Source organism: Pan troglodytes, chromosome 21 (genome assembly GCF_028858775.2).
Source record: "Pan troglodytes isolate AG18354 chromosome 21, NHGRI_mPanTro3-v2.0_pri, whole genome shotgun sequence".
NCBI classification, from domain to species: Eukaryota; Metazoa; Chordata; class Mammalia; order Primates; family Hominidae; genus Pan; species Pan troglodytes.
This window is the reverse complement of record NC_072419.2, coordinates 9836954-9854005: the sequence shown is the minus strand read 5'-3', so window position 1 is coordinate 9854005 and position 17052 is coordinate 9836954. Positions and strand designations below refer to the sequence as shown.

The window sequence follows — 17052 nt, the reverse complement described above, 5'->3', positions numbered from 1 at the left end:
AAACTTCCTCTTAAATGTAGCTGAGGGATAAGGCAGCACCCGGAGGGCAAGGGGCTTTAAGGGAATTTTTTTTTTTTTTTTTGAGATGGAGTCTCGCTCTGTCGCCTGGGCTGGAGTGCAGTGGCACGATCTCGGCTCACTGCAACTTCCACCTGCCGGGTTCAAGCAACTCTCCTGCCTCAGCTTCCCGAGTAGCTGGGACTACAGGCATGCGCCTCTATGCCCAGCTAATTTTTTTGTATTTTTAGTAGAGAGGGGGGGTTTTAGCATGTTGGTTTGCCAGGATGGTCTCCATCTCTGGACCTCGTGATCCGCCCACTTCGGCCTCCCAAAGTGCTGGGATTACAGGCGTGAGCCACCGCGCCCGGCCGGGGAATGTTTTGTTTTTAAAATGAGCCTTTTTTTTTTTTTTTTTTTTTTTTTTTTTTGAGACAGGGTTTCTCTCTGTCACCACGGCTGGAGTGCAGTGATGCAGTCTTGGCTCACTGCAGCCTTGACCTCCCTGGCTCAAACAATCCTCCCACCCCAGCCTGCTGAGTGGCTGGGACCACAGGCATGTGCCACCATGCCTGGCTAAGTTTTTGTAATTTTAGTAGAGACGGGGTTTCACCGTGTTGCCCAGGCTGGTCTCGAATTCCTGAGCTTGAGCAATCCTCTCACTTCTGCCTCCCGAAGTGCTGGGATTCCAGGTGTGAGCCACCAAGCCCGGCCTAAAAATGAGATGTTATACATTTACTTCAGACCCCAGATTCTACAATCCACAGGCAAGATAAGTGGCATCAGGGGAGGACAGCAGAAAACTGTTAAGTGCGCCTTGTGGAACCCTAACCCAGCGGTTACAGTTTCAAGTCCACAGCCCAGTAAAGTCTGAGACCCCAAGGGAGGGAATGAGAGGGAAAGTGGTTGCCTGCGTCTGGGTCCCTCAGCCTGCCTGCCTATGTAAGGACCCAGTGGGGCACAGGACAGGAGATCTGGGGCACCAGTATTTGCCTTCAGCGTCAGACGATCTACACAGGACAGGAGGCAGGTGGGAGGACTGAAGGAAACAGCCTCTGAAACAGGGTCAGTCTGGAGGCAGCAGGGGTGTGGGCCTCAGGGGTTCCCTCCAGGAGGGCCGAGGGAACAGAACCGCAGGGGCAGAGCACAGGTGTAGCAGAGAAGGGCTCAGTGCCAGTTCCTTTGAGAGACGGTCAGGGAGCGGACAGAGGGGCCCATAGCCGACTAGGGGAGGCTTGGTCATGGGCTCCTCTTTCCTCAGTGGGCTGAGGGGTTAGGTCCTTTGAGGAGCGCTGAGGAGACTGTGGTAAGGGGAAGCGCCCTCCATCCCAGAGGCTTTCCTGGAACAAGTGGGTTGGAAGGACCAGGTGTTTGGGAGCTGCTGGGAGCAGGTGCAGAAGCCAAGGCATTCCCAGATGGGAGAGGCTGGGGGTGGCAAGGTGGCTTTTCAGGGATCCAGCCTGCATGCCACCTATGCAGCCATGCTCCGGGGGCGACATCCGCCTGTGTCCTTCAGCTCTCCCTCAGCCTCCACCCGCCATCCGGGAGTCAGTGCCTGGACTGGAGCTCTAGCTAGAGGGCGTCTAGGAAAGGTCCCAAGGGGTGCGCAGGATGACCTGGTGTCTCTCCAGAGTCACCCCTGCTAAAATACTATGTGGCCAGCCCCAAGTCAGTTGCAGGTCATGGTGTTGGGATCTTCCACAAGGCCTCCTGGAGTCGCGCTGGGGGAGGATGGTGTACTCAGTCCGTCGCGGAGCCCCAGGCCATCCGTCGCCAAGAGGAGCACTCCAGCGCTTCCCTCCTAATGCGTTCTTATCTTGCCGGGAGGGGAACTGGGCCAGCCTTACTCACCCAACCTATGCATGAGGCTTCCCCAACGCGCCAGAAGCCCTTCCTTCGCAGAGGTGGGCTTGCCCCGGCCTGTCCCCGTTCCTCTACCATGGTTGGGGCACAGTGGCCGAGGACTCCGTCCCAGCGCGGCTGAGCCGGAAAGCAATGGCGGCCGGAGGGGTCGGGAGGTGGGTTAACGTTTACGGAGCTGCGTGTTCCGCTTCCAAGGGCCGTAGAGCCTTCTACCGGGAGCCACCGTGGATCAGGCCAGGGGTTCGTCAGCTGCATTTGCCAGACCGCATCGCAGCACGCGCACCCACACGCGCACACGCCCTACTCGCAGGAGACTAAGCGCCCCGAAAAGGCGCGTCCCCGGGCGGGTCGCAGCCGGTCCAGGAAAGGGGACAGGGCGCAAGGGCCATTTGGGGAAGGAAAAAGGGGGCGACCCATGACCTTGACCTCATAGAAGGCCGAGGACGTGAAGAGGCTGGTAGATAAGTTGGCGAGGCTCGCAGCGAAAACCCAAAGCAGCCGAGCTCGGAGAGCGCCGTCTCAGCGGGCGAGGGCGTAGCCCGGGGAATGCACGGAGGTCCGTCTAGTCAGTCGGGGCGCGCTTCCTGGAGGAGGAGGAGAAGGACTTGCGGCCGGAGCTACCGGGATAAATGCAGGAGGCGGGGCAGCCAGCGGGCGTGGCCCTGCGGAGGTCCCCGGTCGAAAGGAGGAGACAGGGGCCGGCCGCGTACTTAAAGCGGACGCGGGGGAAGCCCTCCCGGGGTCTGCCTCAGTCGCACAGCTCGGTGGGCTCGTGGTGCAGTCGAACGTTTTCCCAGAAGCTCCCCGGCCCCGTCCAGCCCCTAACCCCGCGACGCTGGGTTTGCTGGGTCCGGCGCGCACAGGCTCGAAGGAGCCGGGTCTACTCGGTTTGGCCCAGCAGCTGCGGGCGGCGGGGAGCAGCCCAGCCCGGCTGGAGCAGCCTCCCGCGGGTGAGGGCGCGGGGCGGGCGGCCGGGTCCCAGCCCTCGGCAGCTCTGCCTACCGCGCCCGGGCGTGGCGTCTGAGCGGCATTAGGACCCAGGCGCGGCGCGGGGGTGTGTCGCCGGCTCCCGCTGCTGGCCCGCCCGAGTCGCCGAGTTTGGGGTCCAGAAGCGCCGGAGCGCCGCGTGAGGAGCCCGGCCGTGAGTGCGCGAGTGTGCCATGGCCGCGGCCACCAGGCGCGTGTTCCATCTGCAGCCGTGCGGTGGGTGCCTGAACCCGGGGGCGCGGCGGGAAGGCCGCCCGGGTCTCCGCCACCGTCTCCCGTCGGGGACCCCGGGGAGAACGCGGATGCCGTCTGCCTGCGCGGGCCGGGGCCGGTGGGCGAGAGGGCTGCGGGATTCCCAGCCGCGGGGAGGAGGGCGCGGGTGCGGGAGGCCCGGGCGCGGCTTCGCGGCCACTGCGCGCTTGGTTTCATTAGGGCTCTGCTGTCGCCGTCTTGAATTTCTTACCAGGTTTGAACAGCTGATGCAGCGGGTCGAGGGCGGGGAGCTCGAAAGTGGGCAGGGCGGAGCTGTGGGGCTCCCAGCGCCCCGAGCGCCGAGCTTTTGGGAGCCTGGCGGGCCGCCGCCTCGGAAGGTCTCATTTTACCTTCCGCCCGGGCATCTTCCCGCCCGGCGCCGCGGTGGGAGCCCCGGGACCCCTGGAGTCTTGGGAGTCCCGGGACCCCTGACCGTGCCCTGCGCGGCCGCAGCGGTTTCTCCCTCGCTCTGACACAGGAGGGCCAGCCCTGGGTCCCGGCCAGGACCCAGGTTTGTACGACCCTTTACCTGCACGTGGGCCGCCGGGACGGAAGCGAAGTGTGCACCGGCCCAACCCTCCCAGACCCTCGTCGCCCACGGCCGCTGTCCCTCCCACGGCCTGGGACGCGCCCCAGCGCCCCCGCCCCCGACTTCAGGATGCAGCCCCGGCTCCCGCCCCGCGCCTACATTCACATCCTGCGCCCCGACCCCCGGGGTCTCCGAGTCTGGAGGCGCTTTCCTCTCGTGCACGCGGCCCCTCCTGTCGCTTCCTTCCTCCGACAGCGAGGCACAAACAGCCGGGACCATCCGGGGACCGGCCCAGGGAGGGCGCAGCCTCCCCCGACCCATGTGTCCCTCAGATACTCCTCCCACCCCCAATTGTTCTCCCTTTTGGACCAACGGCTCTGCCTTCCAGGCGGCCGGGACGCGGTCCCAGGACTGGAGACCGTTGCCTGTCGGCCCCCGTGTGACCCGGGGCGCGTGACGGGGGTCGGGGGAACTGCGCCTGCAATGGGCGTTTATGGCCCCCAGGACCGGTCTGAGAGTGAGAAGAGGGATGTGCAGAGAGATCCCCCGCCTTGGCATCGGAGGAGAGAGGGGGAGAGGCCCGCTCGGGTCCGGTCCCTTCCTCCCGCTGCAGCGGGGCAGGGTTTTCTCAGGAAAAGCTGGGTTAGCGAACATGGTACTGGTACTAACTCGGTGGGAAGACATCCCTAGAACGTCTCTCCTCCTCGCCTCTGGCACGCCTGGGCAGCCCCTAGCAGATGGGCTAAGCAATTGAATTTCTGAGATTAAGGCTGGCTTCCCCTGCTATGGGGCCCCCTCCCGAGCACTGTCCCCTGCTTCCCTTTCTCCCTAGGGCGGCCTGGGTTGCATCCCTCGGAAGAGTGAAGGAATCAGCCAGGTCGGGGGGCGGGGAGACAGGTGCACACAGGAGGTCCAGGGCTTGGTCCATGGGGCTGGTGACCTTTCCGCTTCCCTTGCAGAAAACTCTCCCACCATGTCGCAGAATGGATACTTTGAGGATTCAAGTGAGTACCTCGGGGAGTGTGTGTGTGCAGAGAGAGCTTGTCGGGCAAAAGCCTCCAGGGCGCATAGCCTACCCACCAGAGTCCTGTGGCTTTGGTCGCCTATCTGGGCCACTCTAGTGCTGGAATGCTTTTGGCTTCCACTCTTCAGGAAGCTAGACATGGGCGGATCCCCCGTGGACCTGAGAGGGCAGGCTGCCCCTTCTCCTGGGCTACTTGGACCAGGTGAACCCTCTGGGATTCTTCCCCAAGGTTTTCTGTGACAATGGCCTGTTATCTGACTAGCCTTGGGCCAAGAATTCTGTATGCCCCTATCCCTCTGTCCTCACCCAGCCCTGGAGGGAATATCTGTCGTTGTCTCTTTAAAGAAATATAAGGCCTCTGTGCTGCAGTCCCTCGGGCACCTTCCTGTTGTCCCTGCTTATACCAGTCCAGCTGTCTTCCTCCTCGTGTCTCTGGGCTGGCTTCAGGCTGTGTCCTGTGCCTAGCCCCATGAGTGACCTGACCATTCGAGGGTTGTTTGTAGAGCAGTGCGTAGACACAGGGCTGATGTGCCCTTACCCAGGGCCCTCAGGACATGGGGCTCTGTGTGCTAGGCTGCTGGTGGGCAGGTTACGTATGGGGCTGGGACTAGGACTTGGCATTGTAGGAGTCCCCCAGGAACCTGGTAGTGTCAGCTGGGCAGGTCCTTAATCTAGGGGACCTGAGCACTAAGCCTAAGGTAGAGCTGAGGGCATCAGGGGAAGAATGGGGGAAGAATGGGGCTGTGTGAAGGGCCGTGGAGGGGACTAGTGGGTGCTGGTTGAGGGGCAGAGGGGAGGCTGGGACAAGTTCGGGCCAGGGGAACCAGACAGTTTAAACAAGGCAAGCCTGACACGGGGAGGAAGGAGTTTATCATGAGCTCCAGAACCAAAGCAGTGAGGACGTCTTTTGTTTTGTTTTGTTTTGTTTTGAGTCTCGCTCTGTCGCCCAGGCTGGAGTGCAGTGGTGTGATCTCGGCTCACTGCAAGCTCTGCCTCCTGGGTTCACACCAGCCTCCTGCCTCAGCCTCCCGAGTAGCTGGGACTACAGGCGCCCGCCACCACACCCGGCTAATTTCTTTTTGTATTTTTAGTAGAGACGGGGTTTCACCATGTTAGCCATTGTTAGCCAGGATGGTCTCGATCTCCTGACCTTGTGATCCGCCTGCCTTGGCCTCCCAAAGGCAAGGATGTCTTTTGACCTAATATTTCTTCTCTGGGCTCTGGAGGTAGTGCAGGCCTGGGCCTGGGGGTCACCAGTCCCTGGGGACTTTGATGCAGGAGGCACTAGGGCTTCCTACCCAGAAGGGGCCCAGGCTAAACTCAGGACACCGGGGGAACAGGGCCTGGGATGTGCCAAGGAAACTGGCGGCGGGAGTAGAAGTGAGTCAGGGTGAGTCACTCCCTGGCAGGTGCAGGCGTGCTGCTGACCCATCCTTGTTTCTGCACAGGTGTCTGTCAGGCATCAGTGGGGTCTGGGCTACAAGGGCCCCTTTCCTGGGAGTACCTACAAGTGAGGAACCTTAGGGGACCCACAAGACAGGAAGGGCTGCCAGTGGCCAGGGGTGAGGCAGGGATCTAGGAGGACTTCCTGGAGGAGGAGGTTCCAAGTGAGTCTTGAAAAAGGCCCTCCAGGGAGGGAAGCCCTCAGCTTGGAGGACAGGACCTTGCATGCCTAGGGTGCTGACCGGATGGCCTGAGGAGCCAGTGGTCAGGGCAGGGGGAGCAGGGCTGGCTCAGGCTGTGATCTGTAGGCTGCAGGGCTCAGGGCAGAGGAATATTTGCATGTTACCAGGAAATCTTCCTGTAGGAAGAGGGGTGTGCTGCTGGCCAGCTGCAGGAATTGAGGACCAAGGGGAGCAGGCTCTCACCTCTGGGGTCCCACATCCCACAGGTGCCATTACACACCCTCACTCTCCATGTGCCCTTACCCAGGGCCCCCAGGACATGAAGAGGGGCACGATGGGGGCAGGGCTGACATGAAGCCTTGGGGTCCTCTCCCCTGTCAGCCCCTGGCTCTGTTTCCCTGGTTTTCCTGCTCCCTAGACCTTGTCTGATACCTGTCCTGGGTCTCTCAGCCTCGATGCTTCTCCCCACCTGCCCTCCTGGGGAGGCGGAGCTCTAAGACCCTGTGCCCACAAGGCAGCGTGTGTGTGTGTGTGTGTGTGTGTGTGTGTGTGTGTGTGTGTGTGAGAGAGAGAGAGAGAGAGAGACAGACAGACAGACACACGTGGATACTGCAGCTTCTCTGCCTTCCCTGTGTTCCCTACTTTGGGAGGGCAGGGGCCAGGCAGTCTCATCTGCATTATTGCACTCCGTGCCTGCCCCGGTGTGTCTGGAGTGGACATGTTTTTCTCACGCTGAAGGGTCAGAGCTGCACAGGGTCCTGGTCTCAGCGGCTAGGGAATGCTGGAGACTCACTCTGTGGCAGCTGCCATGTCCTGTGTGGGGCTGGGGCAGGACTAGAAGCTGCCTTCCTGGCCTATGGGATGGCCTCTCCCACCACGGCCCGAGAGTGGGACAGTCCAGGGGTCCCTGCTGCCTGGGCTTGGAGCCCCTCCTTCCTGTGTGTGGCACTTTAACAGCCAGGCCCTCTTGCTCTTGGGGGTCTCTCTTGGTAGCAGCTGGGTCTCTAGGCTACTACAAGTGTGACACAGATGACACCTTCGAAGCCCGAGAGGAGATCCTGGGCGATGAGGCCTTCGACACTGCCAATTCCTCCATCGTGTCTGGCGAGAGTATCCGTTTTTTTGTCAATGTCAACCTTGAGATGCAGGCCACCAACTCTGGTATGGGGGCTGCAGCAGGGGCAGACTGGGGGAGGGCACGGGACTGGGCAGGTGTGACTCACCTTACTAAGAAAGACCTGAGGAGAGGGTGGCACCCTGAGCCCTCCCCGCTTTTCTCCAGCAGAGAATGAAGCGACTTCTGGTGGCTGTGTGCTCCTGCACACCTCCCGAAAGGTGAATGGCCTGTCCTGCAGGTGGTCCTGGGGCCTCTACCTGGGGGCTGAGGTGATGGCTTCCCTGAGAATCCTCCTGCTGCTCCCCTCTTCCCCTGCCTCCAGGAGCAGCTCAACAGGGAGCTCGCACCAGCCCAGGGCTGGGGGCTGGGGGCTGGGGGCTGGACTGCTGCGGCTGGCTGGGAGGGAGGGACCAGGCAGTGACAGCATCTCATACGTGGGCCCGTGTGGTTCTGTCCCTGGGGTCCCCTCAGTACCTGAAGTTAAAGAACTTCAAGGAAGAGATCCGTGCGCACCGCGACCTAGATGGCTTCCTGGCGCAGGCCAGCATCGTCCTGAACGAGACGGCCACCTCCCTGGATGACGTGCTGCGGACCATGCTTCGCCGCTTCGCCCAGGACCCTGACAACAATGAGCCCAACTGCAACCTGGACCTGCTCATGGCCATGCTCTTCACCGACGCCGGGGCACCCATGCAGGGTAAAGGTGAGGCCGGTCTCCCCGCCCGGGCGGGGGCGCTGGGAGGGGCTGTTGACCTACCACCCTCCCCCTCACTCTTTCCTCAGTCCACCTGCTGTCAGACACCATCCAAGGGGTCACCGCCACAGTGACAGGGGTGCGGTACCAGCAGTCGTGGCTCTGCATCATGTGAGTTGCCAGGCCACTTGGCCCCCCCTTCTTGTCGCAGTGGAACTGGGCGTCCCGTGTCCCCTGTGCCCTGCAGAGGCCAGCCCACCTGTGAGTCCTGGGGCTCTGGCGGCCCAGCCAACTTGGGAGAAGAGGGCTGGAGCACTGCCAAGGAACATCCCATTTGCTCTTCTTTTCCCTCCCTAGCAGAGGTCACCAGGGGTCAAGGTCGAGGGGGTTCTGGGTAGGGGAGCCCCAGCTCCCCGGGGTGCAACTGTGCACTGTGTCCTCCCCGCCCCTGCCAGCTGTACCATGAAGGCCCTACAGAAGCGGCACGTGTGCATCAGCCGCCTGGTTCGCCCACAGAACTGGGGGGAGAATTCCTGTGAGGTTCGGTTCGTCATCCTGGTGCTGGCCCCACCCAAGATGGTGAGTGGGTAGTGCCGTGTCCTGGGGAAGAAGGAGGGCCCCAGGTTACCCGCCCTCTGCTTGGGGTCCCCTCCCACATGTCCTGGCCTCTGAAGGCCTGGTCCTCACCCTCCCCTTCACCTCGGCCCCGTGGGTGTGTCAGAAACATGTTGCTAGGCCCGGCAAGTCCTCATTTCCCCAGGGGTTGCCGAAAAGTTCGTATTTCCTTGACTGAAAGGAAATGCTTTTGACCACGATCCTTATTCAAACACGCGGCCTTCCTTTGGCCTGCCCGCCCGTCAGCCCTTCTTTGACTTGGCTGACTTTGTGATTTGCTGGCTAAGGGTCCCTGCTCCTTCCTGGGCCACACACCCCCTGGCCGGGACACCGTGCTTTTTGTGGGAGCCGGAACTGATACAATTTCGGGAGTCTTTTAAGGAAAAGGATTTAACAAGTCTCAACAGATGATTGCCAGGACCCCTCCCAAGGCCTTGGCAGGGCCTTCAGCTTCAGCTTCCCTTAGCTTCTTGTGCTTCTGCCCCTGGCCTTCTGTGTGCAAATGGGGTTCTCAGGGATCTCAGACATGGCGGGAACCTCCACAAATGCAACTGTGCTGGTGTGAGAGGAAGGGCAGCCCCTGGGTTGGAAGGAGTGGCCCCCAGCAGGGTGCCCACACAGAAGGAGCAATAGCCCAGAGCTGAGTTAAAGCCTGGTGCCTTGAGGCAGATCCCCCAGCCCAACACTGGGCTCCTACTCAGGAGCATGGACTAGTTCTTTTGGGGTTTTGTATTTGTTTATTTGTTTGTTTTATTTATTTATCTTTGAGACAGGGTCTCACTCTGTCACCCAGGCTGGAATGTTGAGGTGTGATCTCAGCTCACTGCAACCTCTGCCTCCCAGGTTCAAGCGATTCTCCCACCTCAGCCTCCCAAGTAGCTGGGACTGCAGGCACCCTCCACCACCAAAAAACTACAGCCAGCTAATTATCTTGTATTTTTAGTAGAGATGGGGTTTCACCATGTTGGCCAGGCTGGTCTTGAACTCCTGACCTCAAGTGATCTGCCTGCCTTAGCCTCCCAAAAAAGTTGGTATTATGGCCGTGAGCCGCCATGCCCTACCAGGCATGGGCCTCTTCTAAAGCAAACATGCACAGTGCCCCGGGACTATAGCTTTGAGCAACAGACGGGCAGACACTGCCCCTAGGTGAGCAGGTTGCTGTGATGAGGGCTGGACACTGAGTTCGTGAGTTCCTGGTTCATGGACGGGCTTCACCTTGGCCAGGCCAGAGAGAGAGTGCCTGATGGGCTCGGATCCTCTCTGAAAGTCAAACCAGCAGACAGTGCAAATACCACTGGGGAAACGTAGCTGGGTAAACATTTTTCTCCACTGTGGTTTCATTATCTGTGATTACACAGACTTTTGTTGCTTAGGACAAAAGTAGTATCTTGAGTTTATAAGAAATCGTGAGTTTATAACAAAAATATAGATCGATGGTAGTTGTGGTGATCTGCTGACCTGGTTGAAATCATGGCAGAGTACACTAATGCCTGAACTTTGTGGAATAAAACCTGCTACCAGCATCTGGGCACAGTGGCTCGTGCCTGTAATCCCAGCACTTTGGGAGGCCTAGACAGATGGATTGCTTGAGGCCAGGAGTTTGAGACCAGCCTGGTCAACATAGTGAGACCTCGTCTCTACAAAAAGTTAAAAATTAAAAATTGCCTGGCATGGTGGTGCGTGCCTGTGGTCCCAGCTACTCGGGGGACTGATGTGGGAGAATCACTTGAGCCCGGGAGGTCGAGGCTACGATAAGCCGTGAGTGTGCCACTGCACTCAGCCTGGGTGACAGTGAGACCCTGTCTCAAAAAAACAAAAAAAACAAACAGACAAAAAACCTGCTGCCAGTTCATGGGGAGAGCACCTTCACCTGCTCGGCCCGGGCGGGGCCTCCTCTGTTCCACAGGGGTGGTGGAGGTGACTCCCATCCTCCACCCCTAGAAAAGCACTAAGACTGCGATGGAGGTGGCACGCACGTTTGCCACCATGTTCTCGGATATCGCCTTCCGCCAGAAGCTCCTGGAGACCCGCACAGAGGAGGAATTCAAGGAGGCCTTGGTGCATCAGAGACAGCTGCTCACCATGGTGAGCCACGGTCCAGTGGCGCCGAGAACGAAGGAACGCGGCACAGTCTCCCTCCCTGCCCACAGACACCCAGAGGTACAGGGTAGAGGCCGGCGGGGGCCGGCAGGGTCGGCGGGGGCATGGGCCGGACAGGGCTAACAGGCGCTCTGTCCTCTCCTCCAGCCCCCAAAGTGCAAGGACTTTGTCCCTTTTGGGAAGGGCATCCGGGAGGACATCGCACGCAGGTTCCCCTTGTACCCCTTGGACTTCACTGATGGTACGTGGCCTCGTGGCCCATCTGGGCCTCTGCTTTCCAGGCCTTGGGCCCGCACGTGTGCCTGTCCTGCATCCCCAGCAAACCCTCTCTCCCATCCCCCATTCCTAGGCATTATTGGGAAAAACAAGGCTGTGGGCAAATACATCACCACCACCCTGTTCCTCTACTTCGCCTGCCTCCTGCCCACCATCGCTTTCGGGTCTCTCAATGACGAGAACACAGACGGGGCCATCGGTGAGGGGCTGGCGGTGGGCGGTGGGCGGGCGTATGCTGGGCAGGGCCCTGGGCTGTGGCGCCCACCTGACCTCCGCACCCCCACAGACGTGCAGAAGACCATAGCCGGGCAGAGCATCGGGGGCCTGCTCTACGCGCTCTTCTCTGGGCAGCCATTGGTGATTCTGCTGACCACCGCGCCCCTGGCGCTCTACATCCAGGGTGCAGTGGGGGCTGAGGCGGGAGATGGTGCCTGAGACCCCTGGTTCCTGCTGGGCCCTGACCCGCCCTGCCCCGCCCTGCCCCCTGCCTGCAGTGATTCGTGTCATCTGTGATGACTATGACCTGGACTTCAACTCCTTCTACGCATGGACGGGCCTGTGGAATAGTTTCTTCCTTGCGCTTTATGCCTTTTTCAACCTCAGCCTGGTCATGAGTCTCTTCAAGAGGTGACTGGCCCTTCCGTGAGCTGCTGGGACCCTCAAGGCTTGGGATCTGGTTCAGCCCCCTGTAACCCCAGGGTGGTGGGGGTGCCCCCACCATATTGCTGCCCCAAGGGGCTGGGGTGGGCTCAGGCAAGGCCTGGGGCGCTGGCCTTCTTCCTGGCAGGGGGAGGCAGGGGACTGTGCAGGGGCTCAGGGAGGCCTCCCCCACCTGCCCCCTGACCACACCCACTCTGATGAGGCTCATGGCCTCCTGGCAGGTCGACGGAGGAGATCATCGCCCTCTTCATTTCCATCACATTTGTGCTGGATGCTGTCAAGGGCATGGTTAAAAGTGAGTGCGGCTGGGGGCCACCTGCTGCACAGGGCGCTCAGCCGAGATGGGAGGTTCTGCACTGCCCCTGGCTGGGGGCACATAGGACTGGCTCAAGCTGAGTGTGTGCCCGTGATCAAGGGTGCGGTGCTCTGGGAGCCCTGGGCTGGCAGAGGGCAGAGCCCCCCACGCTGGAGGGTGACGGGGCCGCCCCAGGTGGGATCAGCCGTGGGGGCAGAGGCACTGGGCCGACTGTGATGAGGTGTCAGAGATGGGACGGGGCAGTGGGCAGGAGTGTGGGTGCCTGGGCACGTCGGCAGGGTCCCCTCACCTTCCCCCTGGAGCCCTTTCTCCCTGAGATCCCCTCCCTCCAGGGCCTCCCCCTGCCACATGCTGGAGAGGGCTGAGGCCTGTGGGTCTGTGTCCACAGTCTTCTGGAAGTACTACTATGGGCATTACTTGGACGACTATCACACAAAAAGGACTTCATCCCTTGTCAGCCTGTCAGGCCTCGGCGCCAGCCTCAACGCCAGCCTCCACACTGCCCTCAACGCCAGCTTCCTGGCCAGCCCCACGGAGCTGCCCTCGGCCACACACTCAGGCCAGGCGACCGCTGTGCTCAGCCTCCTCATCATGCTGGGCACGCTCTGGCTGGGCTACACCCTCTACCAATTCAAGAAGAGGTGAGGGGCTGCATGGGGAGGGGAGGGGCCGCATGGGTCAAAGGCTGTGCTTATGCACCTGCTGTCCCCAGCCCCTACCTGCACCCCTGCGTGCGAGAGATCCTGTCCGACTGTGCCCTGCCCATCGCGGTGCTCGCCTTCTCCCTCATCAGCTCCCATGGCTTCCGGGAAATCGAGAGTGAGTTGGGGCCGGGCGGTGGGTGACGTGGGGTAGCTCCCCAGGCGCTGCAGGCATAGCAGTAGCCTGTCCCCTACTGCAGTGAGCAAGTTCCGCTACAACCCCAGCGAGAGCCCCTTTGCGATGGCGCAGATCCAGTCGCTGTCCCTGAGGGCCATCAGCGGTGCCATGGGCCTCGGCTTCCTGCTGTCCATGCTCTTCTTCATCGAGCAGAACTTGGTGGCCGCCTTGGTGAATGCGCCGGAGAACAGGTGTGGAGGGTGGGTGAGGGTGGGGTGGGCGGGGCCCGGGCCTCTGCTGTGGGGCTCTGTCCACGAGTGCCCGTCTGCTGCAGGCTGGTGAAGGGCACTGCCTACCACTGGGACCTCTTGCTCCTTGCCATCATCAACACAGGGCTGTCCCTGTTTGGGCTGCCTTGGATCCATGCCGCCTACCCCCACTCCCCGCTGCACGTGCGAGCCCTGGCCTTAGTGGAGGAGCGTGTGGAGAACGGACACATCTATGACACGTGAGTGTGAGGCTGGCAAGAGCTGTGGACCCTGAGGAGTGGGGAGCCTCTGGCCACATGGGACATAGGGAGGAGTGAGGCCCTGTGGACAGGGGTGCAGAGGTGACACTCGCGGCTCGGGCCACCGCAGGATTGTGAACGTGAAGGAGACGCGGCTGACCTCGCTGGGCGCCAGCGTCCTGGTGGGCCTGTCCCTGTTGCTGCTGCCGGTCCCGCTTCAGTGGATCCCCAAGCCCGTGCTCTATGGCCTCTTCCTCTACATCGCGCTCACCTCCCTCGATGGCAACCAGCTCGTCCAGCGCGTGGCCCTGCTGCTCAAGGAGCAGGTGAGCGCTTGGCCCTGCGAGGGAGTGGCGTGGGTGGGGACACAGCCCCATGCCTGCCCACACCCGGTCCCTGCCGCCCACAGACTGCGTACCCCCCGACACACTACATCCGGAGGGTGCCCCAGAGGAAGATCCACTACTTCACGGGCCTGCAGGTGCTTCAGCTGCTGCTGCTGTGTGCCTTCGGCATGAGTTCCCTGCCCTACATGAAGATGATCTTTCCCCTCATCATGATCGCCATGATCCCCATCCGGTACAGGCGGGTGGGCAGTGGGCAGGAGGGGCCCAGTCTAGGTGTGGAGAATGGGCGGGCTGGGGCAGCAGCTGGGAGGAGGGGTCCCACCTAGGGGCAGAGAATGGGCGGGTTGGGGTGGGTGCCCAGGAGGAGGGGTCCTGCCTAGGGGTGGAGAGTAGGCGGGCTGGGGTGGGTGGTGGGCAGGAGGGGCTCCAGTCTAGGAGTGGAGAGTGGGCGGGCTGGGGATAGGTGGGCGGGGAGGAGAGGCCTAGCCTGGCCCTGTGGGTGGGCTGGGGTGGGCTGGGATGGGTGTCCACTGCCTTCTCTCTGATCCAGGCTCATCCTCCTGTCCCTCCCTCCCCACAGCTATATCCTGCTGCCCCGAATCATTGAAGCCAAGTACTTGGATGTCATGGATGCTGAGCACAGGCCTTGACTGGCAGACCTTGGCCACGCCCCATTCGCCAGCTCTCCACGTCCTCCCAGGCTGGCTCTGGAGCTGTGAGGGGAGGTGTAGGTGTGTGGGTGACTGCTCTGTGCTGCGCTTTCTCATGGCTGACTCAGGCCTGGGGCATCTGGGCATTGTAGGGGTGCAGTGGTATGTGCCCACCCCTCTCCCATTATCCTTTAGCTTTAGGCCAAGAGCGTTGCTCAGGGCAGCTTCTGCCCAGGGTGGGTGGGACTGAGCAGGATGGATTTTCTTTTGATAAAAGAGTCGATGCCTGAAAGAGAAACCATTTCCTTGATTGTGTAAGGAACTTGCTGGACGCACATTAGAGAATAAAGCTCCTGTTTCTAGGCTCCTATGTGCCACCTGTGTCCCTGCTACTGCCACCCCACCCCCACTCTGGGGAGGGGAAGCCCTCCCTGGGGAAGTGGAATGCAAGGGACAGAGTTTGTGGAGTGCCACCTGTAGGTCTGTCACCTCCAACGTCGCACAGTGGGTGCTGGCCCAACAGTGAAACATGGAAGATCCAGGAGGCCTTTGCATGGCCATTTTTCCAGGGACCTGCAGGGAAAGCGTTCTGGGAACAGCATGTGCAAGGGTCCAGAGGAGCGAGGGCTTGGGGCCACTGAGGCGCTGTGGCTGGCGAAGAGCAGTGGGGCGGGAGGGACCATCAGGGTGACAGCAAAGGGCCCTGTGACTCTCAGATGAAAGCTGCCTGCCGGGAGGCCGAGGCTTCGTGTGGAGCACTTGTGAACCATCCCATCTGTTGTGCGGATCCTGGATTTTACAGGGCAGGGGCAGCACTGGTGGCGATGGAGGGAGGTGGGAGGACTGCCGACGGCAGGACACGGGGAGGGAGAAGGTGCAGTGCTTCTGGCTTGCTCATTTGTTGGTGGGTCAGGGTCTCACAATGGCAGCCGACAACAGGGAATATGGCTCTGAGGCTCAGGGGAGTGCCCGGTGCGCAGCATCAGTGGTCAGCAGGAACACCTGGGGCTCACATCACCTCCTGGACTGGCTTGACACATGCCCCATGGACTAAGTTAGCCGACAGAAGAGATTGGCTGCATCTAAAACTGAAAATATATCTGAAATATGCAAAGAATTCCTGCAAACCAACAAAGGACAGCAGCCCCAACAGAAGAGGCAGAGGCCGTGAACAGGGGAAGAAGGAGGCCCAACTGTAACAGGAGTAGCGAGAGGTGCTCAGACCCCTTGGTAATTAGAGAAACGTAAGCCCACATGAGACGCCACCTTACACTGGGTAGCCTGGTGCTGAATGGGAGATCAGGAGCCCCCAGGGCCCCGAGAACCAATCCAGGTGGGTATGAGCATGCTCTCCACCCTGCTGTCTGGGGACGGGTAGCGAGTGTGGAAAAACCAACTCAAAACGTTTTCCTCCGCTCTCACTGTGCACAACAATCAACCCAGAAGACTTCTGTGACCAAGCGAGGGATTTGTCACGGGACAGCTGCTGGGTGCCCACCAATTCAATTCAATTCAACCCAACTGCTACCTGCCAGGAGACAGCTTCAGAAACCCCAAGTTGAGGGCTCAGTCCTACAAGACCACCCCTTCCTTCCCACCAGTCTGAGGTCTGGGCCTGCAGAACTTGACACACTGTCTTCGACTTGGGGTTCACACGACTCCTCTTTTAGGTTCAATTAATTTGCTAGAGTGGTTCACAAGTCAGGGAAACATTTATAGTTAGCAGGTTTTAATTTTGTTATTGTTGTTGTTGAGACAGCGTCTCACTCTCAATGTGCAAGGGCATGATCTCGGCTCACTGCAACCTCCGCCTCCTGGGCTCAAGCGATTCTCATGCCTCAGCCTCCCAAATAGCTGGGATTATAGGTGCCTGCCACTACGCCTGGCTAATTTTTGTATTTTTAGTAGAGATGGGGTTTCACCATGTTGGCCAGGCTGGTCTTGAACTCCTGACCTCAAGTGATCTGCCTGCCTTGGCCTCCCAAAGTGCTGGGATTACAGGCATGAGCCACCAAGCCCAGCCTAAATTTTTTATTTTTTTATTTTTTAAGGGTTGGGCATTGATGGAGTTCCCGGTGATGAATAAGAGCTGAATGGGCCCAGGGCCTCAGCCCCACCCTACTGGCTTATTTAAAAGGCTATTACAGAGAATTCAGATGAAGAGATGCAGGGGGCGAGGTGTGGGGGAAGGGGCACAGAGCTTGTGTGCCCTCCCCGGGGTGTCACCCTCCAGGAACCCCCACATGTTCGGCTATTCAGAAGCTCCCCAAACCCTGGCCTTTTGGGTTTTTATGGAGGTCTCATTATGCAGGCATGATTGAATAAACCACTGGCCACTGGTTATCAATTGAACCTTCAGCCCTGCCCCTCCCTGGAGGTGTGGCGGGGGGTGGAGACCGAAAGTCCCAGTCCTCTAGTCCTGTCTTGGTCTTTCCATAACCAAGCTACCTAGATGCTGCCAGCCACCTCATTAGCACACAAAAAGACATCAGTGTGGAGTTTCTGAGGATTTTAAAGTTGTTTGCTAGGAAAGGGGTCAAAGACCAAATACACATGTTTTTTTTAATGAGACAGGGTCTCACACTGTTGCCCAGGCTGGAGTGCAGTGGCGCGATCACGGCTCACTGCAGCCTCCATTTCCCTAGGCTCGGGAATCCTCCCACCTCGGAATCC

The 17052-nt window shown here is 60.2% G+C and overlaps 1 protein-coding gene across 22 annotated transcripts; it reads left to right on the top strand.

The window, feature by feature from the left end:
- The first annotated feature begins 2912 nt into the window (after nt 1–2912).
- Nucleotides 2913–14749, top strand: SLC4A11 (solute carrier family 4 member 11). Of its 22 annotated transcripts, none has more exons than XM_024352248.3 (20): nt 2913–3063; nt 4588–4632; nt 7274–7438; nt 7563–7612; nt 7866–8097; nt 8178–8259; nt 8544–8667; nt 10645–10863; nt 10951–11044; nt 11153–11278; nt 11366–11479; nt 11574–11706; nt 11961–12034; nt 12444–12696; nt 12768–12874; nt 12957–13125; nt 13209–13382; nt 13513–13708; nt 13792–13961; nt 14310–14749. In XM_024352248.3, the coding sequence occupies exons 1-20, from the start codon at nt 3021–3023 to the stop codon at nt 14377–14379; spliced, it is 2640 nt and encodes an 879-aa protein (XP_024208016.1). In that variant the 5' UTR covers nt 2913–3020; the 3' UTR covers nt 14380–14749. The 22 variants fall into 22 exon arrangements, 21 of the variants coding, with proteins under 21 accessions (XP_024208016.1, XP_009435003.1, XP_054530560.1 ...); XM_009436728.4 differs by having other exon boundaries at nt 2935–3063; nt 7560–7612; XM_054674585.2 differs by having other exon boundaries at nt 2935–3063; nt 7271–7438.
- Nucleotides 14750–17052: the final 2303 nt, after the last annotated feature.

Excerpts from the sequence above, each read along its gene's own strand:
- SLC4A11 (XM_009436722.5), top strand. The coding sequence starts at position 3,758 with ATGCAGCCCCGGCTCCCGCCCCGCGCCTACATTCACATCCTGCGCCCC. Across the intron at positions 11,279-11,365 it reads GAACACAGACGGGGCCATCG|ACGTGCAGAAGACCATAGCC; the intron begins GTGAGGGGCTGG and ends GCACCCCCACAG. Across the intron at positions 13,962-14,309 it reads ATCGCCATGATCCCCATCCG|CTATATCCTGCTGCCCCGAA; the intron begins GTACAGGCGGGT and ends CCCTCCCCACAG.